This window comes from Lolium rigidum, chromosome 2 (genome assembly GCF_022539505.1).
Source record: "Lolium rigidum isolate FL_2022 chromosome 2, APGP_CSIRO_Lrig_0.1, whole genome shotgun sequence".
Classification (NCBI taxonomy): Eukaryota; Viridiplantae; Streptophyta; class Magnoliopsida; order Poales; family Poaceae; genus Lolium; species Lolium rigidum.
The window spans coordinates 247,971,079-247,998,887 of record NC_061509.1 but is presented as its reverse complement, the minus strand read 5'-3'; the positions used below and the strand labels follow the sequence as shown (position 1 = coordinate 247,998,887).

The following is a 27,809-nucleotide window of genomic DNA, read 5'->3' as shown; positions in this document are numbered from 1 at the left end:
ACATCGGCATGGCTATTTATACACAGCCCGCCATGTTCAGTCCCATGGCCATGTTGTTGGCCTATCGTCGAGTTCCACCTTTGACTACATTTTTGGTGCGGTGGAGGTTTATTGGCGTGAACATGGTCGTAGTAGCTCCGGTGCAACAAAAGACAAGATTCCCTCAACCTTGATCAAGTTGACGCTTCGGCTTGGCGTTCTTTTTGTGTTGTCTTCTATTGTTCGTTTCAGGGTGTGATGTGTGTGTTGTAGCTTATGGTCTAATTCCTAGTCAATTGTTTGGCTTGGTCAATTCAAAGCCGAGCTTATATCAAGACTTCTATGTAAACAAAATCATTGCAAAGAGCACACCACAGCAAAATTGCAGAGATACAATAAGGAAGAGCTCACAATCAGCTCAATCCCTCTGTTCTGTTCTACCAAGGATCAATCAGGCTAGTCAATAACAAATCGTGGGGTACGACCTAAAGCAGTAAGCACTAGGGGGAAAATCATCCAGTTCACGCGCGCTATCTCGGCTCGGACAGCTGCGTCGACGACATGTACGACGGCCACCCGCTCATCGTCGTCATCGTCGCCTCCGACCGAATGCGATCAGCAGCCACGGCGCCACTCACTATTACCTGCTTGATGATATTCCCGTCGGACGGCCCGGCGAACCCGCGGCCGTACAGCCGGAGGAACCCGAGCGCCTGCGCGCGCGGCTCTCGCAGCTCCATGGTGCCCTCGAGCATGCCGGCCACCACCGCCATGCTCGGCCGCGTCTGAGGGTCCTCGTGCAGGCAACAAAGCGCCACCTTCACCATCCTCTCCACCTCCTTGGCCACCACCCGGCCCTCCAGCCGCGCGTCGGCCAGCTCCGCGTACCGCCCCGCCTCGTGCCCCTCCAGCGCCACCAGCGGGAAGTAGTCGTTCCTCGAGCTCCGCGACGAGCCTCCCTCCGTGCCGCCGCCGCCGCCGCTCGAGGTATTCATAATGGAGTCATCGCCGCCGCCGGTGCCGTCGCTCACGTGCTCGCTACGGTTCTTGCGGCCATGCACCAGCTCCAGGAGCACCATGCCGAAACCGTATACGTCTGTGCGGTCGGTGATGGCCGTGTTGGTGAGCCACTCCGGCGCCAGGTACCCACGTGTGCCCCGCATCGTCGTGAAGAGGCCCGACTGCTCAGGCGTGAGGAACTTGGCGAGCCCGAAGTCAGCGATCTTCACCTGCCCGCCGTCGGCGAGGAGGATGTTCTCCGGCTTCACGTCGCAGTGGATGATCCTCTGGTTGCAGCCGAAGTGGAGGTAGGCGAGGCCCCTCGCGGCGCCGACGGCAATGTCCACCCGCTCCTTCCACTCGAGCAGAGGCCCCGTTGGCCGGAACAGGGGCCTGTCGAGCGAGCCGCGGTTCATGTACTCGTACACGAGGAGACGGCGCTGGCCCTCGGTGCAGAATCCCCTGAGGCGGACAAGATTGACGTGGTGGATGTTGCCGATCACGGCGATCTCCGTGCAGAACTCGCGCTTCCCCTGCGTCCCGACGCCCTCGATCCTCTTCACGGCCACCAGCGACCCGTCCGGGAGCTCGCCCTTGTACACGGCGCCGAACCCGCCAGCGCCGATCTTGGTACGGTAGCTGTTGGTCATGTCCTCAATCTCCTGATGCGTGAACCTGGTCGGGAGGCCGGGGATGACGAAATCGTCGGCGTCGTCCTCGCTGTCCAGGTCGCGCACGAGGTGCGCCGAGGCAGACCCCGGCGAGCGAGGCTGCCGCCTGAGCTGCACGTCCCTGTTGGGCCCCGAGGGGCGCCTCCCCGCGCGCCGCTCCTTCTTGCGCCACGACACGATGACGATGGCGCCGACGACGACGATGAGCACGAACGCGATGACGGTAGGCAGCAGGATGGCGATGAGTGTTTTGTTGGAAGACGAACTGTCGCCCGGCGACGAACTTGGTGACTGCGAGCTCTGGACCTTGATGTACCCGGACATGCCGGCGGCACTGGTGGCGTTGGTGCTTATGAAAGAGCCAAGCTGGTGCTGCGCGAGGTAGCAAGATCGCGAGGAGTCGTCGTAGAAGTAGCCGAGGCAGGAGCAGTTGCCGGTGCAGAGTTTCTGGCACGACGACGCGTTGGAGCCGGCCACTACCGGCGGCGAGAACTTGTTGCCGTAGTAAGCAATGCCACTGCCAAGGGGGAGATACGAGATCGCCAAGCTGCCACCAGCACCGCCAGCGCTGCCGCAGGAGCCGGCGGGCAGCGACGAGGAGCCGTCAGACGGCGCGCAGCCGTTGTCGTGCGACGTCGCGAAGAGCCGCGGGCACGTGCAGGTGGTGGCGTTGCCGTTGGGCGTGCAGAGGCCGAGCGCGCCGCACGAGAGCGGCAGGTCGCACCCCCTGCTCGGCGTCACGATCCCGCCATCCATCGGCGACGCCGACGCGTTCGCGGACGCGAAGCTCGAGATCCGCAGCTTCCCGTCCACGCCCAGCTGGACGATTCGAAGCTCGGCCGGTGGCATGGCGACCCGAATGATGACGGCGCCGTCCGCCGCGAGGAGGTAGATCCCTGTGCCGTTCACGGTCATGTGCGCGACCGTGCCGTCGCGGTCCTTGACGGAGATGGCGTCGTTGGAGAGGCGCCAGTACAGGGACCCCGACCACGACAGCACGGCGTCGGCGGCGGTGACGTTGAGGCGGTAGGGGCCCTCATCCATGTCCGATGCTGAGGCCGCCGACGCCAGGGACCCGCCGGCGGGGAGGCTCTGCGAGGACACGAGCGAGTCCGTGGGGCGGTCGAAGGACTGCCAGAGCGTGGCGTTGTCGGCGTCGAGGAGCGCGAGGTTGCCGTAGTCGTCCAGGCGGAGCGCGGCCACGGGGGACGAGAACGTCGGAGTGGACCAGACGGCCGTGCCGTTGGCGTTCTCGGCGGCGAGCCCGGCGGAAGTGAGGCGCACCGGCGTGGCGTTGTCGGTGATGGGCGCGGCGCGGTTGGCGGCCCAGACGCAGGTCTTGGACGGCGCGTGGAGAACGGCGAGGTAGTACCGGTCGTGCTGCCCGGCCGGGTTGTACACGGCGGCCTCGAAGGCGCCGCTCCTTGACCGGAGGAACACGCCGTAGGTATCGATGAACAGGAGGTAAGACGCCGAGAAGTCCGGCGTGATGACCTCCGTGCTGACCGTGCTGGCGTCGGCGGCGTGTCGGGCGCCGAGGATGAGCGAAAGCAGGAGGAGTGGAGGCATCGGCGACGGGGTCCCCATGGCCAAGACGAAACGGCCGGGTCATGAGGGTGCCGGAGCTGACGACGTGACGATGCCATGGAGGTGGGAGGAGTTGACTCGGAGTGGCGCCATTGGCTAGCTTGGCCGGGGTGGGATCTGATCCCGGAGCGCGCGAAAAAGATAATGCAACGCGACGACGACTTTGGCCTGCCTGCGGTTGGTGCCTCCGCGTGCAGCTCTACCTAGCTCACCATCTGCTCTGCTGTCGTCGGAGTTTGAACATGGCGGTGGAATTGTTGGCAGGTTTTAATCGGATTTTCCCAGCTCCCTCTTCTGATGATTGTTTAGTCCGATCGAGCTTGGAGATTAGTTTTTGAAAGGGTCTGATCCCAGCGCAAATCAGAGACGCGACAGCGCGCTCTGAAGAACGAAACAATGGACAATGTGATCTTCAAAATTACCTCACCAATGTTCCGAACAATACAGATATACAAAAAAAAATCGAAATTCAAGACATGGGACCAAAAAGGCTCCTAAAAAATATGTTGTTTTGCGCATGCGGGATCTGGAGACGGTACCAAAACTGTAAACTAAACTGTAAAATAGGGTTTTTTTGCTTATTTCCAAACATATTCATATGTGCCAAATCTGCAATGTTTTAACAGCTAAATTCAAACATAACCTTCGCGATCAGCCATTAAACATGTGGCACGACACCCAAGTGAGCCAAATAAAAAGGAGACGCAATCGGCCTGCGGTGCAGAGGATTAACCGGCATGCGAGTTCACCGTCGTCGACACGGAGGAAAGGGGCAAACCATACCTTGCCAAATCGCGGTCGTAGGAGCCGTCGGCAGCTGGAGCGCCGCAGTCAACTCCGCCAAAGAAGCCTTCTTAACCGGCGCCTTCTTGGCGCACGCCTTCTTCACCACCGTCTTCTTCGGTGCAACTTCTTCGCCGGTGCCTTCGCCTTGGTCGCCACCGCGGCGGCGACGAAGTGTGTGCCCTGCCGCTTGCGCTTGACCGAGTCGTTGCCTGAATCGGCCATGGCACCGAGCGAGAGTTGGGCGGCGGCAGCGGCGAATGGAGCTGCGGGGTTGGCCGTGGTGGTCGATTCGACCGACGCGAGGGTGCTTGGCAGGTCCGGTGAGTTTGGAGCGGCCATGGCGGCGCAAGCAAGCCGCAGCGAGGGGGGAATCCGGCCGGGGACGGTGGATCTGCAGCGGCGGTGACCTATGCGCGGGAAGGGAGTGGAGGGTGTTTTCCCTTCGCTCCACTGCCTCGCAAGGATGAGTATTGACCTGCAAAGGCCCCTCGAATCACCTATTGTGCGGGCAAGGAGGTCGTGAATGCCGACGTCTGCAAAAAAAATGCAGATTAGTCGAATTTGCGGTATCTATCCTAACCATGTTTTTCGCGCAAAACCATAAACACACGGAAAATATACAGATTTAGGCGATATGATGCTCTTAGAATATGTGGTGTTTCGCGAATGCCTAGCAATACCACACCGGTTGCAAATGCAATTTTCTCAAATTGCACGTGAGTTGCAACCAAAAAAAATGTATACACTATTAAATTCTACTGTGATTTATGTTGACCCGTGAGTCTCATAATCTTTGCAACTGAGATTCTGTGATGTAAGAGAATTAGGTTTATTCTTATGCAACATTGCGCTAGTTTTTATTGATTCAAGTCAAGCGATTCAATCGGGGGATGTCCTCACACACATCCTCCTCATACCGGATACAAGTACATGGATTGAACTGGTCAATGGAACGAACAATAAATTTAGTGCACATGGTTTTTTCATAAATTTAAAATATCGATTAATCTTCAAACATAAAGCCACATCTCTGCAATTTATGAGGTCATAGGCGTTAGTTGTCCCCCATAGACTTAATTGATTCAGTTAGCTATAGTTTTGATAGTTCTACAACACCGAAAACTACGATGATTTTTAATGGGAAATTTTTAACATTACAATCGTAGATTCTTATCTTTGGTAACTTTTATTTTCTTTGTTGTGTTCCAAACATAAAGTACGTCCATTTTCTAATTCTAATGATTCATCGAAAATTCAAGTTACATCATACTATCATACCTATCTATCCTTGGTGTGTAAACACATGGTAAATTATGCAACAAATGGAACTAACTGATTCTAGGACAGAGAAGTGAATAATACGATAAAAAAATTATTCTTAATTTCTAAGGAAATCCACGAGCCATAATAAATACAATTATTTATACTTAACTTCCGAAGTTGTTTATATCTCATTTGTATTAATTCACCGTCATAGCTCACATGTTGTGCTTAATCTAAACCGAATTTGTAATAAAATTTACATTAGTTTTCTAGTACATTGCACCATAGAAAGATAACTAAATAAATCCTCTCAAATGCGGGGAAAAATAGTAAACGAAAAGCCACGTGCCTTCTTGTATTAATTTGAGTCACTTACATGAATATAGTGCATATATATTTATGTATGTATCTTACCGATCTTGGCAGAGATCTCTAATTCATATGCTAAAGAATATTTTGATAGGGTTTTTTGGTTTATGATTTGGTATACTGAGATAGAAAATTCTAGAGTATACATGGTATCAAGAGAATATTGTTACCAAATCATTGCCATGTCCTTGTAATTTGTTGTCAAATATGTCTTATATATAATAGGAGGTTCAGTAATTATGTTTGTGACATGTGTCTGATCTGTACTTGGTACTAACATCGCTCTAGCAAAGATATACTTTAGTGTAATATGTAAGAGATGCGTCGAAGAGAGACTAGAAGCCTTACTAGACTAGTGGCCGATGATTGCCGGATTAATTTGTTTCTACATGGTACATACATTGGTTTATGGTGCTGACTTACTCCTAAACTGGATCTTTTTTTTTGTTATTTCTACATATTCACTAGACTCTTGTCGGCTATTATTGTTGTCTAATAAAAATTATGTTTAATACACATTTTTACTATGTGGGCACGGTCGCCATGTTTGCCCGTATATAGGCCAGCCATGCTTCCCTATCGTACATGGATGGAAGTTGGTGATCTCTCACATACATGACCTGGTATGGAGCTTGAGTTTGAACTCAAATTGGATGTTCTCCACGCGTCTAACTCGAGGAAGAAGTGAAAGGATCGTATGCCGCACCTAGAGGGGGGTGAATAGGTGCTAACCAATTTTTAGTTCTTTTTCAATTTAGGCTTGACACAAAGGTAAATTCTCTAGATATGCAACTAAGTGAATTTACCTATATGACAAGGATATCAACTAAGCAAGGTATAGCAACGCAATAGGAGATAGAGTGGGATAGAGGTAACCGAGAGTGGAGCACGCGATGACACGGAGATGATTCCCGTAGTTCCCTTCCTTTGCAAGAAGGTACGTCTACGTTTGGAGGAGTGTGGTTGCTACGCAAGCCAAACCAACAGCCACGAAGGCTTCACTCGGATCTCCCGTGAGCAACGCCACGAAGGCCTAGCCCACTTCCACTAAGGGATTTCCTCGAGGCGGAAACCGGGCCTTTACAAAGTTCTTGGGGCACACATCCACAACCAAATTGGAGGCTCCCAAATCTGTAACAATACAACAATCAACAACAACACATCAACAACAAATCAACTAGGGAACCAAATAGGAACACTAGCATGAGATCCCTCAAACAAGAGAGGGGGAAATGAAGAACGCTTCGGTGAGGATGTAGATCGGTGTCTTCGCCTTCGAATCTCCAAAAATCAAGAGCTTTGGTTGGGAGAGGAAGGAGATCTTGCAAATCTTGTGTTCTTGAGGTGGCTCTAATGGTGGTGAAGCTTGGCAGATTTTTCTTGCAATGATTGAGCAACTTGTCCCTTTGGAGAAGGAAGCTATTTATATGGGTGGAGCTTTCAGATCTGACCGTTGGGGACGAAATTCACTAACACCGGAAGTTCCGGCCATCCTGGCCGGAAGTTCCGGCTTCCACCGAAGTACCGCCCATTTGCTCCGGAACTTCCGCTCCCGATAAAAACCTGCAAAGCAATAGAAGGGGCGGAACTTGGGCGGAACTTCCGGTGACCAGAAGTTCCGGCCAAGTTCCGGCCAAGTTCCGGAATAGCCCGAAAACCTTACTGGACTATACTGAGCCACAAACTCGCAATTCCGGAACTTGCCCGGAAGTTGGGCGGAAGTTCCGCCGACCGGAACTTCCGGTCAGGAAGAAAATAGCAGCGGCCAAACTGCGCTGGGGAGCGTCTGCTGAAAAAGCCAGGGCGGAACTTCCGCCTGCTGGGGCCGGAACTTCCGCCAGACACAGAAAACCTGCAGAACTTCAGAACAGCTAAAGCAAAAACACCGATCCAACATAATCTTTGATAGCTTGTACCTGTCTACAACAACACACATAAAAATATACATCGTGTTGACGTCAAACACACAAAACCCAAAAGGGCGGGAAATGTTCTTTCAATCTCCCCCTTTTGGTGTTTGATGACAACACAAGTATTTGCAAGGAATGGATGATGTAAACAACAATGTGAGAGATATAGAGGAGCTCCCCCTAGATATGAGCAATGGTACATAAGAAGCTCCCCCTATATCTTGCATCCGTCTTCAAGGGTTAGCAATACAACATAGTGATAAGCATATACATAGTAAGATCATGCACACATAGATAACCAAGGAAGACTCACATACGGAGTTTACCATACACAAATAAGGTTCCAAGCACATAGATAGAGTTTACAAACCAAATAGCTAAGACATAGTTCGACACCATAACGATAAATAGAATCACAAGCAATAAAAACCAAAGCCAACACGAGCTTGTGACTCCCCCATGCAAATACCCACCGAAGAGCAACCTAAAAGGTCTCATTCTCCCCCTTTGGCACCAAAGCACCAAAAAGGAAAAGAGAGAAACTACGCGCCCCAAGGGTCGGCGTTAGCCCAGCCGGGAGGGAGGTTCGATGTAGCGCCGGGGTAGGGAGGAGTGTGTGGAGGAGACTCGATCTCAAGTCCATCTGGAGGGAGAGGCATGCCATGCTGAGAGACCCATTCCGCCTCCGGAGTGATGCTCTCCTCGGATCCGGGAGGAGACACGTCCACCGCAAGTGCCCTCATGATGCTCTTCGACGAACCCGAGACTTCTTGGCTTCGCATGCTGCTGACATGCGACGGTGGTTGACTGCAGAGGTGAGGCAAAAGATCTGTCTCATGCGGCGAGCAAGCTTAGAAGCCCAGCTTGGTGGCTTCTCATCCATGGGGTTAACATCTTCAAGAGGAGAGTTGTGGCGCTTGGCCCTCAATGACTTCACTTCATGGGATGTGAGAGAGAGTGGAATGGATTGAACGAGTCTAGCCTGACAAGTCTCCATCCAAGTGTCCTCAATGAGCTTCATAATGTACGGAGCATAGGAGGGAAGCTTCTTCTCCATCACACATGACCACATCTCATGATAGATGTAGTCCATCACATCAAGCTTCGCACCGGTGCCCTTCTTAGCAAAAGAGTTGGCCATAAGATCCACTTCATAAAGATGTAGCTCATCAAGGTTGCCACCCTTCGGTCCAATGGTTTCCCGGTAGACTCTAAGCATAATATCCCAAGTAGGGAGAAGATCCGCACTCTTGCTCGATACACCCCATCCGGGGATGTAGAGGTTCTCCAAGACTTCCCTTGTTTGAGCCCATTGGCTATCATGGCATCTCCATCCATTTGCATCAACGCCCGGGTAGAGAGGATATCCAAGGGCGGTTCCAAACTTTGCCAAGTTAGACTCAAGGAGCCTCTCATGAGTCATCCACCGAAATGTTCTTGCTTCATCTTGCTCAAAGTGAACGGTGGCATAGAATTGTTGAATTAACCCAACATCATAGTCCTTGTTGAGCTCCATAATGGGATAGAGCCCAAACTCTCCACACATGGCATAGGCTTCTTCAAAGTACTTGTTAGCGGCCATCTTCCCGGTGTCAATAGCATGTTGAGGGGCTACTCCCTTCTTGAATGGAATGTAGATCTCATAGAATATCTCCTCTTGGGTCTTGTTGTGGAACCGCTTATCCGTAACCCTATTGTTCCGAGGGGTAAGGTAAGGGTTCATGTCACGGAGCTCCTTGTACTCATTGTATTGCATTCCCTTCACGGATATATGTATGTTCTTCCCACGAACAGCCGGTGACTTGTGCCTCTGAGCAGCTGCAGCTTGCTGGCGAGCGGTGAGCTTGGATGGTCGGGTTTGCTCAAGCTCTTCCTCAACCTCGTCCACATGATCCTTGCCTCTCTTCTTGGAACCACCTGATAACGAAATCAACATGATAGGAATGATGAATGAGTGCACATAAGCAAGGAGGCCAAACACCAGAGAATGCACAGGATATCAGGTAACAGCAGAAAAACTTGCCAGGCCGGAAGTTCCGGTGGGAACCGGCTGAAGTTCCGCCCCGGGCGGAAGTTCCGGCTTGAAGGACCGGAACTTCCGGCTGTTCGAAAACAGCGGCTGTTTCCCACCAGATCTGAGGCAATGGCTAAGAAGACCGCATTACCACGACATCCTACGCACGATCTAGTAGAGGAAAGGCATCTAGAGGATTTCTACCATAGCTTTGCCTAGAGTATGCCCTATATTTCATCTAGTGAGGTCTACCCACACATAGAGAGGGAGAGGGCACAAACCGGGGGGAGCCATGGAGGAGAAGAGGGAGAGGATGCCGATCCATGGAGACGATCCGGCGGGGAGCGCCGGAGGAGGGAGATCCGGCCGGAGGAGCAGCAGCCGGCCAAGGGGAGGAGCACCACCAAATAGATCTTGGAAAGGGGAAAAGTGAAGGAGATGGAACTGCTCACCCGTTCGGCCCATATATATAGTGGTCACTTAAGGCCGGAAGTTCCGCTCGTTGGAGCCGGAACTTCCGGTCTCGCAGGAACCGTTCAGCCTGGACACGAACACGGCAGAAATAGGCGGAAAAGATACCAGCCGGAAGTACCGGTCGGAACGACCGGAACTTCCGATGGAACGAAGCCGTGCCCAAAAACAGGATTTTGACACGAACAAGGTGCACTTGGAGAGGGTGAAGGATATGTCTTAGATGAGATAGGCTTAGGACAGATACGCCAAACTCTGAGATGGTACATGATCACTCATTTTTGCAAATAATACAAATGAAGGCCAAAAATGAGTGATTTCCCATAAACAAGGAGATGTCAATAAAATCCAATGAAAATCCAAACAACTCCAACTCTTCACGAAGAAGAGTGCGGTGGCCTAGGCCACCATATATGAGTGTTATGATATGACACCGCGAAGATATATCTTGGGTTCAAACCACTACTCATCATTTAAGCTCACATATCAACATATGATATAACGAGAATGAAATCTTTAATGTTGGCATTATGGGGGGAGGGATAGCTCAATGATTTAAACCGCACTCCCCCTATTTCCATGCCCACATCTAAACCAAATAGAGTTTTGAGACAAAGGTGTGTTTGCAAGATGGTCAAGCTATACTCCTTGAATCAATGATATTTAGCTCATTCCTCAAATAAGAGAATCTTGCTTCATCAAGAGGCTTCGTGAATATATCGGCAAGTTGATCTTTGGTTGGAACATAGATAAGCTCAATATCACCACGGCCAACATGATCCCTAATGAAATGATTCCGGATCTCAATATGCTTCGTTCTTGAATGTTGCACCGGATTATAGGCAATCTTGATGGCACTTTCATTGTCACATAATAGAGGCACTTTGTCACAAATGACACCGTATTCCTTTAAAGTTTGCCTCATCCATAACAATTGAGTGCATCCACTTGCGGCGGCAACATATTCGGCTTCGGCGGTGGAGAGAGATATACAATTTTGCTTCTTAGAAGACCAACACACCAAGGACCTACCAAGAAATTGGCAAGCCCCGGAAGTTGATTTCCTATCATCCTTGTCACCCGCCCAATCCGCATCGGTATAACCGTTGAGAATAAAACTTGAGCCTTTGGGGTACCAAATACCATATCTTGGGGTGTCAACCAAATATCGAAAGATTCTCTTGAGAGCTATCATGTGGCTCTCCTTAGGAGAAGCTTGATACCTTGCACACACACCAACACTCAACACTATGTCCGGTCTAGATGCACAAAGGTAAAGCAAGGATCCAATCATGGAGCGATATACCTTTTGATCCACCTCTTTACCATTGGGATCTAGTGCAAGATGACATTTGGTAACCATAGGAGTGGCCACACCCTTCATCTCGGTCATCTTGAACCTCTTGAGCATGTCTTGGAGATATTTTGCTTGGTTGATGAAGGTTCCTTCCCTCAATTGCTTGATCTCAAAACCAAGGAAGAACTTCATCTCTCCCATCATAGACATCTCAAACCTATCGGTCATAAGCTTTGAGAATTCATCATTGAAAGCTTTGTTAGTAGACCCAAATATAATATCATCAACATATAATTGGCAAACGAAAAGCTCCCCATTGACCCTCTTAGTAAAAAGAGTGGGGTCGATTAGCCCAACATCAAACCCACGGTCTACCAACAATTCCTTAAGGTGCTCGTACCAAGCTCTAGGAGCTTGTTTGAGACCATAAAGTGCTTTATCAAGCTTGTAGACATGGTTAGGAAAGTTGAGATCCTCGAACCCCGGGGTTGCTTAACATAGACCTCTTCATGCAAAGGACCATTAAGAAAAGCACTTTTCACATCCATTTGTTGTAACTTAAAGTTATGATGCGAAGCATAAGCAAGAAGGATACGGATGGACTCAAGGCGAGCCACGGGAGCATAGGTTTCTCCAAAGTCAATACCCTCAACTTGAGAAAACCCTTGAGCCACCAATCTTGCCTTGTTCCTCACAACATTTCCAAACTCATCTTGCTTGTTCTTGAAAATCCATTTAGTGCCTATAACATTGCGGCACTCCTTAGGCTTCTTTACTAAAGTCCACACTTTGTTGCGCTTGAAGTTGTTGAGTTCTTCATGCATAGCTTCCAACCAATCCGAATCTTCAAGGGCTTCAAATACTTTCTTGGGTTCCACTAAGGAGATATAAGCATGATGATGGCTAAAGTTCGCCAATTGCCTTCTTGTGGAAACCTTTGCCCTTACATCACCAAGAACCTTGTCATGAGTGTGTCCACGAAGTTCGAGGTTCCTTTCTCTTCTTGCTAGACGACGGGCCTCGATCTCCTCCTTGGTCTTTCTAGGCCTTGGAGGTGTCACTTGATCAACTTGATCATTTGGGTCCCCGTCTTGACCTTCAACTTGAGCTTCCTCAATTACTTGAGGTTGCTCAACGTCATGTGCTTGATCTTGGACATCATTTGGTGCGGAGAAAATATCAAATGGATACTCGTCGGAACCATCATGAATTCTTGGTTGATCTTGACCTTGATCTTGTCCTTGATCTTGCACACTAGAGGGAGGGTTTTGTTCTTGTTCTTGGGTTGGTGCATCATTTGCTTCACTTGATGGGGTTTGTTGATGTTGAGAAGATGAGGGCTCCACCGTGGTAGAGCATAGTTCTTCCCGAGACGCCACACCGTGTCCCTCAATGGGGCGGAAAAATCCCACACCCATTCTTACTATGGCATCTTGAGGTATTTCATCACCTGCACAAACATCAACTTGCCCCACTTGGGAGCCATCATTTTCTTCGAACTTCACACTACAAGATTCAATGATAATCCCGGAGGATACATCAAAGATTCTATAAGTGTGAGATTCAGCACCGTAACCAACAAATATACCCTCCAAAGCTTTAGGAGCGAATTTAGATAAACGAACTCCTTTGATTTTGTAGAAACACTTACACCCGAACACCTTGAAGTATGAGATATTAGGATTGTTCCCGGTGAGTATTTCATATGGAGTCTTGTTCAAGCCCTTGCGGAGATAGAGCCGGTTGGAGGAGTGACAAGCGGTGGAGATGGCTTCGGCCCAAAAGTTATAGCGGGATTTATACTCCGCCATCATAGACCTTGCCATATCCATAAGAGTCCAGTTCTTCCTCTCCGCAACACCATTTTGTTGAGGGGTGTAAGCAGCGGAATATTGATGACGAATCCCCTCATCACTAAGAAAATCATTGAGTGTGTAGTTCTTGAACTCGGAGCCGTTGTCACTTCTTATTGCCATAATGAGGAGGTTGTGTTGGCGTTGCACCTCGGTAGCAAAGTCAATGAATATTTTTTGAGTCTCATCTTTCGTCTTGAGAAAGTAGACCCAAGTGTATCTTGAGTAGTCATCGACAATCACCAAGCAATGTTTCTTCGCACCAAGACTTGCATGAGTAACGGGACCAAAGAGATCCACATGAAGGAGCTCCAAGATCCTCTTGGAAGAGATAATGGTCTTGCTTGGATGCGGAGAGTCATGCATTTTGCCTTCAACACAAGCCCTACAAACACGATCTTTGACAAAAGACACATTTTCCATTAGTCCCACAATATGGTTCCCCTTGTGAAGACTTTGCAAAGTTCTCATGTTGACATGGGCTAGGCGGCGATGCCACAACCAACCCACGTCCGCCTTTCCGAATAGGCACATCGCACTTGACGTGGTGGTCCCCGAAAAGTCCACCACATACAAGTTGTGTTCGCGATACCCAACGAAAGCGACTTTTAGAGTCTTGCTCCACAAGAGGACCACAATATCATTATCAATAAAGACGGCGAAACCCATCTTGCCAAGGGCGGAAACGGAAAGCAAATTGTAACCAAGGGTTTTGACAAGCATGACATCCACAAGAGTAATGTTGTGAGCAACCACAACCTTGCCAAAACCCAATACCTCGGATGTAGAATTATCGCCAAAGGAGACGGTGATATCATTAATGTTAGGCCTCAACTCCTTGACGAGGTTCTTGCCGCCGGTCATATGACTTGTACATCCACTATCAAGTACCCATTTTGAACCTCCGGCGGCATAGTCCTACATGAGATCAATTCTTGGATTTAGGTACCCATTTCGCAATGGGTCCTCTTTTGTTAGCAACAAGGGTCTTTGGGACCCAAATAGACCAAGCAACATAACCATCATATGGGCCAACATATTTAGCATAAACATCACCATAATAATCTTTAAATAAAACATAGTGAGGGTTAGCAATTCCCGCATCATCATCATTCATGGTTTTGCCCTTGGAGGCTTCACCATTGGTGACGTCTTTCTTCTTCTCTTGTGCGGGCTTGGCCTTTTGCTTGTTTGCCTTCTTTGCCTTGGCATTGAAACCAAGGCCCTCCTTCCAATTGTTTGATCTTTGCTTACTCAAAAGATCATCCAAAGAAAGTTTACTTTGGGGAGAGGAGGCCTTAGCAAGTTCATCCTTCAACCTAGCATTTTCCTCAACAATATTTGCATGATCACATAGAGGAGTAGAGGAACTAGGCACATCATATGAAGCAAGCCTAATTTGAAGTTGCTCATAGGATTTGGATAGGAGAGTGAATTCACTCTTCAAAGCTTTGTGAGCTTTGTCTAGTTCATCTAGATCCTTCACAAGTTTCTCATGATCAACCTCAAATTGGGCCTTATCCTTTTTAAGCACTTTAGACTTAGCCCTAGCAAGATCTCTAGCTTTAGTGAGCTTGTTAATTTTATCTTGAGGCTCTTCAAGAGTTTCTAGCCTCTCCTCAAGAGAAGTTATAGTTTCTTGACATTCCTCAAGAGCATTTTTAAGAGAATGAATTTCGAGAGAGTCTTCTCTCTCTATTTGACCTTTTTTCTCAAGCATATCACTTTGTTGAGCTAAACGAATCATGAGGTTTGAAACATGCTTTTTAGTGTTACCTTGTAGGTTGAGAATGAAATCATCAAAATCTAGCATTTCTTGTTTCACTTTTAGACTAGCATCATCAACCCCTAGATCACTAGATATGTTAGGCATAGAGGAGCTAGGAGATGATACCTCGGAGGATTTAGCCATGAGGCAACTTTCTTCCTCCACAAGAGTGACCTCATTGGGGGATTCACTTGGTGATGAAGAGTTAGTGGAGAGGGAGGCAAGAGCGACCAATCCATTAGAGGTTGCATCTTCTTCATCATCAACATCATCATCTCCGGAGGTATACTCTTCTTGAGTTGATAGCACAATAGGTGTGTCCAAGGAAGACCTTGCCATGAAGCAATGTGCATTCTTGATAGGAGGGTTCTCATTGGGAGATTCAAAGAGAGATGAAGAGGGTATGTTGGTGGTGACGATGGCGGCCAATTCTTTTGAGCTTTCTTCATCTTCATCACCACTAGAACTTTCAACTTCATCGGATGAATATTCTTCCCTTGTTACAAGCACAACTCTTGAGGGCCTCTTGCCCTTCTTGGTCTTGTTGTTGTAGAACTTCTTGTTGGGGGCTTTTGAATATTTGCCCTTTGAGTCCTTGCTCTTGTCCTTGGGAATAAGCCTCCCATTATGAAGCTCTCTATTTTCATAGGGGCATTCGGCAATGAAGTGGCGCTTGTCATCACAATTGTAGCAAGATCTTGTCTTAGGACCAAAGCTAGTGAACCCACTTTTGTTGTTCCTCTTGATGTTGTCTTCCTTGGCCTTGGAGGGATCAACCCAAAAGGATTTTGCATGGAAGGCCATGTGATCATGGTAGTGGCATTGCAAATCTTCCGGATAGGACATACTCCAAGATGCCCTATAAGATTCTTGAGGAATCACTTCTTCACCGGAGTTGACCACCAAGGCAAGATTGGAACCTTTTGCCATCCCAAGAGCACGATTGCGAGAATCATGAGAGGTTTCCTCAAGCACCTTGAGAGCTTGCATCTCGTGCACGACTTGTTGAGAAGTGAGAGAAGAGTAGCATTCCCTTCCCACAAGAGTCTTGACATCAATGGGTGCAAATGGCATCATGCATTCAATGTACTTCTCCTTGATCCAAGATTCATTGATGTGGGTGGCACCAATAAGCCGGAAGGCATCGGCAACCGTGACAAGTCTTCCATACATGAGTTCATGATCTTCATCCGGTAGCCTCATGAATCCTTCGGCTTTATTCTTAAGAGCATTATACTTGTTCCTCCTTGTGCTCTCACTTCCAATGCAACTAGCGGCCAAGCCGTCCCAAGCTTCCTTGGCGGTGGTGTAGTTCCGAACACGATGCAATTCCGGTGTCCCCACACTAGTTTGAATCATGTGTAGGGCGGTGTTGTTGAGTTGACTATCAATTGCTTCTCTTCTAGTCAACTTGTCGGGGTTGTATGGCTTGAAGCCCTCCAAGATGATTCTCCATAGTTCATTGGAGGCACTACAAACATGAGAGCGGAACTCAAATTGCCAAGTATCGAAATTATCAACGGAAAACTTAGGTGGGTCGCCCCGAATGTTCAAGGCCTTGTTCGGTTGCAATAGATTTAATACTCTAGTGTAATTAATCCACCGAGGAATTGGGTGATCCCAACCCCGTCACCACAATCCCTGCTGTGACTAGTCCCAATATTTCCTCCCAACCCCTCTCGTAAACTGATGTTCGGTTAATCCCTCAATCTCCCAGAAATTAAGAGAATGATTGGGGAGAATAAGAAGAGGAGGATCGAGGCCTTAAAAGTCCATCGGCGGGAGAGAAACACGCCGGCGACGGGCTGGTTGCGGTCGCCGCCAATCCTGGTCTCCACGAATCTCACGCCGCTGCGATCCGCTGTGGTTGGATGTGGCGGCTCCGGTTGGAGGTGGAAGGGGGAATCGTAGGGGTAAGCTCGCAGCTGCCATCTCCTCCGGGTGCGCTGTCCCTCCGTCCTCGCCGGCACCGGTATGCTCGCCGCCGCGTCGACTTTTTCGCGAGAGGGAGATGGGTCGCGGGAGGAAGGAGTAGTACCGCTTCGGTTCGATCGGGGAAAGAATACACGAGGTGGATGGCGTGGATCTGACCCCGGTTGGTTTCACAGGTTTTGGGTGGGTTTGGACGGGCGTTTGACCCCGACCGGGGTTAACCGAACACGTTAATGAAGTAGGCCGGGAACAGAACCCGGTCGGTGACAAACCACGGGGATGGGAGGGAATCGGGCGCAAAACCCGGCGGGGAGGGGCTAACCGAACGAGCCCCAAATGGGGATGGGGAACCGGTATATCGGGAGATAGGAAAGGTGGAGCTACTCGATTGTAGCTTTCACCTCCACTAGTTCCCCTAGGAGATGCACTGGTAGATTTGATAGTGTTTAAGTTATCACCTTCCACGGGTTTGGTAGATGAGGGTAAGTCCGAAGCCTCTCCCTCATCTAACGCACCCGTGTCTTTTACCTCTACACTAGGAGCCTTGGGAAGGGCCGGAGCCAAAAGCTCGGCAATCATCTTTTTCATGCTTTCCATTTGGGCTTCCATGGAGGACTTCAATGAATTGAAGTCTTCCACGGAGACCAACTTGGCGGCCCCTACCGAGGGCTCCTCGTCCGGCATACTCTTAGGCGGTTAAGCCCGAAATAAGAGCCGAGGCTCGATACCAATTGAAAGGATCGTATGCCGCACCTAGAGGGGGGGGGGGGTGAATAGCTGCTAACCAATTTTTAGTTCTTTTTCAATTTAGGCTTGACACAAAGGTAAATTCTCTAGATATGCAACTAAGTGAATTTACCTATATGACAAGGATATCAACTAAGCAAGGTATAGCAACGCAATAGGAGATAGAGTGGGATAGAGGTAACCGAGAGTGGAGCACGCGATGACACGGAGATGATTCCCGTAGTTCCCTTCCTTTGCAAGAAGGTACGTCTACGTTTGGAGGAGTGTGGTTGCTACGCAAGCCAAACCAACAGACCACGAAGGCTTCACTCGGATCTCCCGTGAGCAACGCCACGAAGGCCTAGCCCACTTCCACTAAGGGATTTCCTCGAGGCGGAAACCGGGCCTTTACAAAGTTCTTGGGGCACACATCCACAACCAAATTGGAGGCTCCCAAATCCGTAACAATACAACAATCAACAACAACACATCAACAACAAATCAACTAGGGAACCAAATAGGAACACTAGCATGAGATCCCTCAAACAAGAGAGGGGAAATGAAGAACGCTTCGGTGAGGATGTAGATCGGTGTCTTCTCCTTCGAATCTCCAAAAATCAAGAGCTTTGGTTGGGAGAGGAAGGAGATCTTGCAAATCTTGTGTTCTTGAGGTGGCTCTAATGGTGGTGAAGCTTGGCAGATTTTTCTTGCAATGATTGAGCAACTTGTCCCTTTGGAGAAGGAAGCTATTTATATGGGTGGAGCTTTCAGATCTGACCGTTGGGGACGAAATTCACTAACACCGGAAGTTCCGGCCATCCTGGCCGGAAGTTCCGGCTTCCACCGGAAGTACCGCCCATTTGCTCCGGAACTTCCGCTCCTGATAAAAAACCTGCAAAGCAATAGAAGGGGCGGAACTTGGGCGGAACTTCCGGTGACCGGAAGTTCCGGCCAAGTTCCGGCCAAGTTCCGGAATAGCCCGAAAACCTTACTGGACTATACTGAGCCACAAACTCGCAATACCGGAACTTGCCCGGAAGTTGGGCGGAAGTTCCGCCGATCGGAACTTCCGGCCAACTTCACCGGAACTTCCGGTCAGGAAGAAAATAGCAGCGGCCAAACTGCGCTGGGGAGCGTCTGCTGAAAAGCCGGGCGGAACTTCCGCCTGCTGGGGCCGGAACTTCCGCCAGACACAGAAAACCTGCAGAACTTCAGAACAGCTAAAGCAAAAACACCGATCCAACATAATCTTTGATAGCTTGTACTTGTCTACAACAACACACATAAAAATATACATCGTGTTGACGTCAAACACACAAAACACAAAAGGGCGGGAAATGTTCTTTCAAGAAGGCGGGACATGTTGGATGGGTTCAGACTTTCTGGATCATGTGGCGCCAAAAGCTCCATCGACAACGGGAGGCGAGATGAGTGGCTATCAAAGTTATGGGATTATTGATGTTGCATAGTTTGTTCGAACACAATGCAAGGTGTGTTTCTTATTGCACGCACACGTCTGATACGTGGCAAAGCCGTGTTACTTTTGTAGCTGAAAGATGTTTTCGCATATGTTGCATACACATCTCTTATATTGAATACTCTTGGTTTTATGTTGAACCATTTGTTTTCGATGATTTGTTGCCATGATGTTGCATACCCTTTTTGTCGGGGATAAAATGATGCGGCCTATTTAGCAAGACTTTGCATATGTACAGGGAAATGACTTATACGACAGTTTTATGTTGCAATGGTCATAAGGTGGATATCTTCTCAGTCAAGTGGGATCTAACGGCTAGGAGACGACAGGTCTGAAGATTTGTGTGTCCCACAATCCTATGAAAGTACAACTTCCCGTTTTCCTACCTTTTTTCCTTTGCTATGATCAGGTTCCGGCGTTGCTAATCCTTTTTGCATTTTTAGTGTTCCTAACCCTTCACTAGAATTTGATGGATTCTTCTTATAATAATGTCATTGCCCAGCAAAACCAACTAGGATGCGTATTCTGGCTGTATAAACTGCATTGATTTTGTCGAATACAACACAGTGCCTGAATACAAAAAGTAGGTTAAATAAGTTGTTGACTTAGGCGGTTGTCCCGGTCTATAGGTCGGCCCTACATATCTACTGAGGAAGAGGATGGTGAGATCACAATCATGACATGACGTGGAGCTTGAATTTGAACTTAAATGTTATTGCAAAGGTGCTTCTGCATATGTTACATAGACATCTCTTATACTCCCTCCATCCCACCAAAAGTGTCTTATAGTGTCGAGATACATTCAACTTTTGACAAATCTAAGATACTTTTGGTGGGACGGAGGTAGTATTGAATTTTCTTTTGCTTTCATGTTGGATGACTTCTTTTTAATGGTTTGTGTCCATGATGTTGCATGCCTTCTTTTGTTGCGTATAAAATGATGGAGCCTGCTTTGCATGATTATTTCAACCCACGGGCAAAAACAATGTTTGAACAACTGCATATGTTCGATTAAGTGAGATCAGACGGCTTTGGAGGCGATATGTCGTGAGATTTTCCTGCGCACCGATCAAAATCCAATGGAAGTACAACTTCCTGAATCCCACAAATTTGAAGTCTTTGCCATGCTATATGGTATGGAGAAAAAGCTATAATGTCCCGGACTCGGCCATTGCTAATCATTCATGTATTCTTGTGTCCCTAACCCTTCACTAGCTTTTGATGGATTCTTCTTACGATTATATTATGCCGCTGGCTCAGCAAAACCAGCTATGCTGCCTATTCTGGCCATACGCTACATTGAATTTGGCCAATACAGCATAGTGGGAGAATACAAAGCATAGTTTAAACAAGGCAACTTCGCTGGGTTTCCTTAAAACCAAACACAAAACTATTGTCCCATTTGCAGACTCGTTAGCCATGCTCCTCTGTTCATGTCCGCTCATTTTAAATATGCTATCATCTCTTGGGGGGGAGGATAAATCAAATCGATCTCGATGATTGCCGGTTGGAGGCGAGGCAAGGTCGGCCGGGCGGGCGATCTCCTTCACATGCCAATGAGTAGGGAGTATTTTAACGAGAGCTGCGCTTACTTTAACAAGAGCTCAAGGCACGACTTTCTGTTGATCCACGGCCCCTACGCGTTTGCATACAAGCCAGAAAATAAGAAAACGAAACGGCCCCTATAGTCCTGGCACTGGCAGGCAGGGGTGGGCGCCGGCGTCATGCATGATACAAGCACGCCAGCTCTCCTCTCGCGGCGGCGGCGGCGGCGCCGGCCCACGATTACGCGTACGAGGATCTAATGGAGAGATCAGTCGCTACATACTGGAGCTCGTTAGGAAACCGCTCCAAGAGCTTCTGAAGTCGTCGGCGACGGCGGCGCTTGTTCGCGCCACCGTGAAAGGTTCAATGGGTTTAGTCGTCCTGAAAGCGGAAAGGAATAACGAGCCAACTTGCGGGGATTATACTATGGAGTTCCATTTCATCAGGGGAGCTGCATCTGTTGCACGTGCATCCGGCTTAAATTTAGATCCAGTTGCATGCATCTTTCTTGTGCGTGGAGATGCATCTGAAAATACAGTACGGGGGTTATGTTATGGGGAACTCTCAAAACTAGGTTGTTTTTTTTGTTTTTAGGGAAAGCCATGCGGCGCGCTTTATTTCATCTCAAACAAGGATACATCGTTCATTACAAAAGGAATTATAAAAGTAAGGGGATTGCAGTTCCAAAAAATAGAAGTTTTTGAATCAAAAGCAACTCTAGCTAAATTAAGCGCCACAATATTAGCCTCCCTTGAGCAATGTTGAACCGAGATCTGTCAAATCCTTTGAGACCTTTGGAAGCAATCAGCTAGGATAGCTGAGTAAGGGCTTCAAATTTCGCGGGCTCCATTAAAAGCTTGGACAATTTCCAGCGAATCGGATTCAACTATCACTGGAGCTGGAGGGCATCCCAAGTCTTCAATCAGCCGCATCCCTTTCTGCAATGCAATAGCTTCTGTCGTCGTTGCATCAGGTAAGTTACCAAGAACCCAATTTGCACCCGCGACAGCTTGGCCTTTTATCATTTCGGAGCACCGCACCAGCAGCACTACCTGAACCATTTGGGAAAAAACAAGCATCAACAATAAGTTTATAAGTGTTTAGAGGGTGGCCTACACCATGCAGCAGCACGAGGCTCTGCATTATTCTCCGTTCCTCTGTAATTCTGAGTCAGCCCTTGGATCGCAAACGCATAACGCGCCGGAGTAGCGATCTTTTCTCCCTTCACATGCTCCCTTTGCTGCCACCAAACGTACCACGTCCACGATGCAACAGCAATCAGCTCCTTCACATGCAAATGGCCAAGAACGGCAGGCACCTAGATATCACTGTGAAGTATTTCTTCCAAAATGACGGATCCCGACCTGTCTACCAAGAAAGTCTCGATTGTTTCCTTCAAACCCAAAGCCTGCCAGACTTCCTTTGCTCTATTGCAACAGAACAAAATATGTCTAATATCTTCTGCACCTTCAGCACAGATCGGGCATTGGCCAGATACAGGAACATGTCTATTTGCAAGTATGGCATATCCAGGAACTATCCCATGTAAAGCTTTCCAAATGAAAATCTTCACTTTGCTCGGTACCTCGAGTTTCTAGAGCCATACCGGATTATTTGCAGATGGACCTAGGTCAGAATTGTGATTCAGCCTATTCCCATGCAAATGATTCCGTTGCACATAGTATGCTGACCGAACCGTGAAAACTAGGTTATGGTTGCTATTTCATCTTCTTTAGTTACACATATGTATCACTGTATGACAGAAATCTATACCTAATAATAAAGGAGCTAAGGTTTCGGCCTCACACAAGAACAGACAATTCTTACCAACACTTAGCACTGCCACTATAATATAGTACTACCAGATGGACCAAATCTACTGCTTCCCCGATCAGACTACACAACACAGCGATAAGTGAGGTTGTAAATTTTTAGAACTACCACTTGACACAGGATCAGACCTTACATCAACAAGCTGCACACGTCAAGGACATCATGCACAATACGAAAGGGGTTTGCAATCAACAACAAAAAATAACTAGTACTGCAAGTATATAAATATACTTCTGCGCCAGCAAAATATTGCATGTCAGAAGCTGGCATTCCACAAATTCGACAGCATAAATACGAGGTAAACAACAATGTGTAAGTAGAGTATTCCTCAGAACAGGCGATGATGGCAAAACCTGCTCTCTAACACCCTTGCTGTCCTAATACTTATTTTTGTCAAAATCAAACTTCCGGAGTAGGGCGGCAAAAAAGAGCTACTAGGCCTGCTTAATGAGTTCCTCTCATCAAAATGATGACACAATGATCATCTGCTACAAGAATAAAACATTTGGCGTAACTAAACTGATACAGTCCCAACCACCGATACGATATCCAACAACACATCATCATCATCATCATCATAGCAGAGAAAATCAAGCGATGGCTTTCCCTTCCTCTACTGCAGGAACTGGTGCAACACCACCGGTAGTTGGACTGGGAAAAACAACGGATTACCAATCGTTAGTCCCACAGAAGCTGTTTACCAGTATATAGTGATGAATCAGTAATCAGTATAGAGGATGAGATACTTACAGTCCAACCATGACCTTAAAGGCGTCGTATATTCCCCACTGGGCACCAGTAAGAGTACCGATCATGACAATGCGAAGGGGGAGCCCTCTGGTGAAGAGGCCCAGAACACCAATCTGCTTAACAGCCTGCAGATTTAATGATAAAATAAAGTCAGCAAGTTATTCAGTGATTAAAAAGAGGATCAGAACTCTCAATATGGGGTACTGGAGAGAACATGCTTACATCTCCCATTGTAGCACCCTTGGCATTGTTGAGGAAAGACACCAAGTTGTCAGCTGGATGAGAAACAATGGCACAGAAGACACCAGCGATGTAGCCACCAGCAAAGCTGATACCCAACTGGAAAGACTTGCTGCACTCAGATTTTGGAACTGGAACAGCGTGCTTGTAGATGAGTTCAACGATGGTCTCGAAGGAAGCAAACTTCATCATGGTGTCTGAAAAAAATATTGAAGTATGTAATGAATGAATACACCATCACGTTATAAACAACTAGAGAAGATCAAAGCATATAAATACAACCACCAAATGAAGTCATTGCATACACATGCCACATTACACATTAGATGCTCAGACTCACAAGTTACTTAAAATTATATCTAGATACCATGTGATCTACATGACTACATCTGCTAATGAAATATCACACAAATGACAACTTCTACAAGAAGGAAGCAAATACTAATCAATGATTAGCTGGCAATCTACAATTCTACATCACTTAACATTGGTATGCATAAGCTACAAATAGGTCAAGATAAAGCGAACTTGAATCTTTCAGCAAACTTCGTAAAAGTAACAGGACTGGATAAAGGCATACAATAAAGGTCCTGCCTGACAAAAATTGTCCTTAATTTAGTGAGAAATTAAATTTTCAAACTTCAGCAACAAAACTTTCATCTTGGCTATTGAGTGAATCACTGGAACTTTCTTTAAAAAACAATGCAGTGAACAATGCACATAATATTGACTACAAAAGGGTATGTTCACTAACAGTAGGGTCATTGGAGAAGGGAAAGTAACAGGCCATCACAAATAACTATCAATGCAAAACAAAAAGTAGCAAGTATATACACAGGAAGGACCAGTATTAGACCAATTGGTTCCAAAGTAAGCCATAATTGCGCAACTACAGGAGTGAGAATCAATGCTCATAGAATAGAATGCAACAGAATGGCAAGAGGAGCACTTACAAGGAATCTGGCGACCCCAGAGTGGAACAATTCCCTTGTAAAGCCTGCAATTATCAACCAGTAAAAGTATTTAGGGACTATGATCAACAAACAAGTGGAAAATCATGAAGCTTTTAGGACAGTTGGTATATTTACTTACCCAGCAGCACCCTCAGCCTTGATGAACTTGGGGAGCCCATCGCTCAAACCACGAGCAAATCCAGGTTGTGTCTGCACACGGACCTTGACAGCCTCCATGGGGCAGAGAGCGACATCAGCAATCAGCTCAGCAGAAGCTGACCCTGCAAGGTAAATCAGGGTCTTGTACTTGATGGCATTCTCAGGCCCAGCCATGTCTGAGTAGGTCTTCTTGAAGAACTCATAGAACCCAAACTTGCAGGCCCCCTGGGCACTGTAACCAAGCAAGGTAGGCACCCATCCCCTGAAGAATCCCCTTGCTCCTTGCTCCTTTAGCAGCACACCGAACCCAGATGAGATGCTCTTGTATTTCTCTGGGTTGATCTGCAACAAATGGTAGAAATGTGTTATGTCCAAAATAATTCAAACCTAACATCTACTGCAAATAGGAATGTAGAGATTACGAAACCTAACCAACTCAAACAGTACATCTATAGTCATAGTAGATGGCAGGTAAATGTACAATGCTAATGTGATGAAAGCAATGGTAAGAAGCAAATCAACCACATTCACCACAATATGCATAAGCATCATGTACCAAATTGCTAAACTTTAAATTGATTTGACTCACTAAAAGTCGCACATCGCACAATTGCGGACAGTTTGGATTGAACTTGAATGACTGGACAGTTCCACTGCTAAAGTGACAATGTTGAACAAAAGGCATGCAGTACATATAGAGGTGATCACAGGTTTATCACATCTCCTTCACGCTAAGACTTGAAATTAAATTCAAACTGGCACAGATTAGGTTGGGCTTCAGAGCAATAGCATAGACCAAAGTATAAGGAGAAGAAATGTACACTCACGGATACAATTTGTCAGATAATTAGATAGCACCGATGGAAATGAAACATGAATCGGCAAGTGACTAGAATAACAGGTCGCTCGTTCGAACAAACTAGCAAACGCAGAAAAGTGCGCCTAGTGGAATTGCAATTCACTCAACTACCAGCATGGACGTTTTGTACTGGTCCTAGCCCACCTACGCAATGAGCAGTAACCAGCGCATCTGGACCAAACAAAATTCGTACAGGGAAACAAAACGAGATGTAAATCGTAACGAGGCCCGAAACTAAATGCACGGGGAAGCGGAATACAGGCTAGATTTACGCGTCCAGATCGGGGGACGGAGATCGAAATCCCCCATGTTCCCACGCATCGAACCGACGGGAACAAGGCCAGATCTACGCGGAAACCTTACGAGGTAGAGGCCTAGAGGCGCGGAGGGCGCAGATCTAGAGGTTTACCTGCATGTTGCACTTGACGAGGTCGAGCGGGGTGACGGCCATGTGGGTGAGCCCGCAGCTGGCGATCCCCCCGGCGGTGCAGGCGGCGTAGAAGGCTGGAGAGTACATCTCGATCTTCTCGTTGGGGGAGTTGATCGAGAAGGGCTTTCCGCCGCGTGCGGCGCCGCCGAAGGCGGAGGCGGGGGGAGCCGGGGCCCCAGCCGCGGCCTGGTAGGAGGAGGCGGAGGAGGCGAGGCGTGATGCGGCGGTGAAGGGGGAGGCGGAGTAGAGGAAGCTGGGGAGGAGCGACTCGCGGGAGAGGTCGGAGAGCGCCATCGCCGCCGGGCCGGGAGATCCGGGCTGGGATTCGCGGGCGGGCGTTGGCGGCGGTGCTTTCTGAGCGCTCTCCGCTGGCGTGGATTTGTTGACGGGGAAGAGGAGGAGAGTGGCGAGGCGCTGGGGGAATATATCGAGGGGGAGGCGAGTTGTTAATAATTAGGGTTATTCGTTGGGCTCGCTGGGCGTGGGGCCAGCGGAGTGTGGGGCCCGCAGTCAGTGTTCGTTTGGGGTCGCGGTAGGTGATTGGTGAAGCCCGTCCGGGGCGTGGATGGTACGCGCGGATGCCCCGTTTCGGTTTCAATTCAAAGCTGGGAAATGGGAAACGCATAACGCATAATCTAATTTCTGCCTGGGCTCTCTCTAGTCTTACGGCGTGCTCACATCTCGCGTTCGTTGGATCCTCATCTAATGGTTGGAACTGCACACGCATGGACCATGCGGGATGAGAATACGAGATGCTTATCCGTGGGGACCACACGCACATGCGACCGCTTCTCATTAAAACAACAACATGCGTGGTCCTGGCTTCCATTGCTCTCATCGTCTACCTTATCCCCATCTCATCTCATAAAAAAAATACCTTACCCCATCCCCAATCCATGAAATCGAGCTCGACCATGAGATTTGAGGCCGGAAGAGGAGGAACAGGAGGCGGCGGTGGTGCAGATCCTACGGCGCTCGGCCGGCCCCGACGAGCCCTACCTCCGCCGGCAACTTAGCTGTCCCCGGCGCGCAAAAATTTCGCCGGGCGCGCGTGATGGAGGCGGTGGTCGCTGCCTGCTTCCGCCCGGCGAGTCCGGACCGTGACAGCCAGATCAGAGGCTATGTCTGGACGGCGCCGGCAACGTTCCCCCGAGCCCCGCCATGGCTGCTTGGCCGAGTGTGGACTGCAACCACGCGCGCAGCTCTGGCCTTCACCTAGTCCAGAATCTATTTTCCCTACCCGAGGTACGGCGCCGCCGCCGTTCGTCATCCTCGGCCTGAGATCCGGCGACCCCAGTGGCCGGCGCTTGTGGTCGCTGTCGATCACGTCCGTCGGCGCGCTCGTTGGTCCTGTGCATGATGTTTCCCTGTTTTCTACATCCAGAATTCCAGATCTTTGATTAGTATGGTCTTTCTATGTTTTTTGATGTAACAATAGTGGTTTCTTCCTAGATTTGGATGTAATTATATTCTTTTTTCTACATCCATCGCAGCTATTTTTTTACATCCTTAATTGGAATTACAGACACCGTATTTTTTCCAGCTCTTGATTTGTCTCCTACTATGTTTTTGGATGTAACAATAGAGGGTTTCTCCTAGATCTGGATGTAATTGTATACTTTTTTCTACATCCACCTGTGCTATTTTTCCACATCCTTGATTGGAATCACAAGCACCGTATTTTTTCAAGGATGTAATATTTTTTTAGTCAAACTCCAATTTCATACATGCAATGAACTGTACGATTTTTTTTCCAGGATGTAATTTTCTGTAGTCACACTTCATTTTCTTACATGGCATAAACCGGAGGAAGAAGAAGCCGGTGGGACCGTTTTTCTTGTGCTCGCCTATTGATGTGCACGCTCCGCAAAAAAGGTGGATGGCTGCATGTGCGGAAATGTGGTCTCGATTTCTATTTTTGTTAGGTGTCACTTTCAG

General features: G+C 48.3%; 2 protein-coding genes across 2 annotated transcripts; both read right to left on the bottom strand.

Moving 5' to 3' along the window:
- Positions 1–509: 509 nt before the first annotated feature.
- Positions 510–3,236, bottom strand: LOC124689116 (G-type lectin S-receptor-like serine/threonine-protein kinase At5g35370). Its single transcript, XM_047222706.1, has one exon. It carries the CDS (start codon positions 3,234–3,236, stop codon positions 510–512), a length of 2,727 nt encoding a protein of 908 aa, XP_047078662.1.
- Positions 3,237–22,677: 19,441 nt separating this feature from the next.
- LOC124693230 (mitochondrial phosphate carrier protein 3, mitochondrial-like) lies at positions 22,678–26,241 on the bottom strand. The gene is made up of 6 exons (XM_047226700.1): positions 25,851–26,241; positions 24,563–24,924; positions 24,424–24,467; positions 23,453–23,667; positions 23,231–23,355; positions 22,678–23,131 (listed from the first exon to the last, which is right to left on the bottom strand). The coding sequence occupies exons 1-6, from the start codon at positions 26,163–26,165 to the stop codon at positions 23,071–23,073; spliced, it is 1,122 nt and encodes a 373-aa protein (XP_047082656.1). The 5' UTR covers positions 26,166–26,241; the 3' UTR covers positions 22,678–23,070.
- Positions 26,242–27,809: the final 1,568 nt, after the last annotated feature.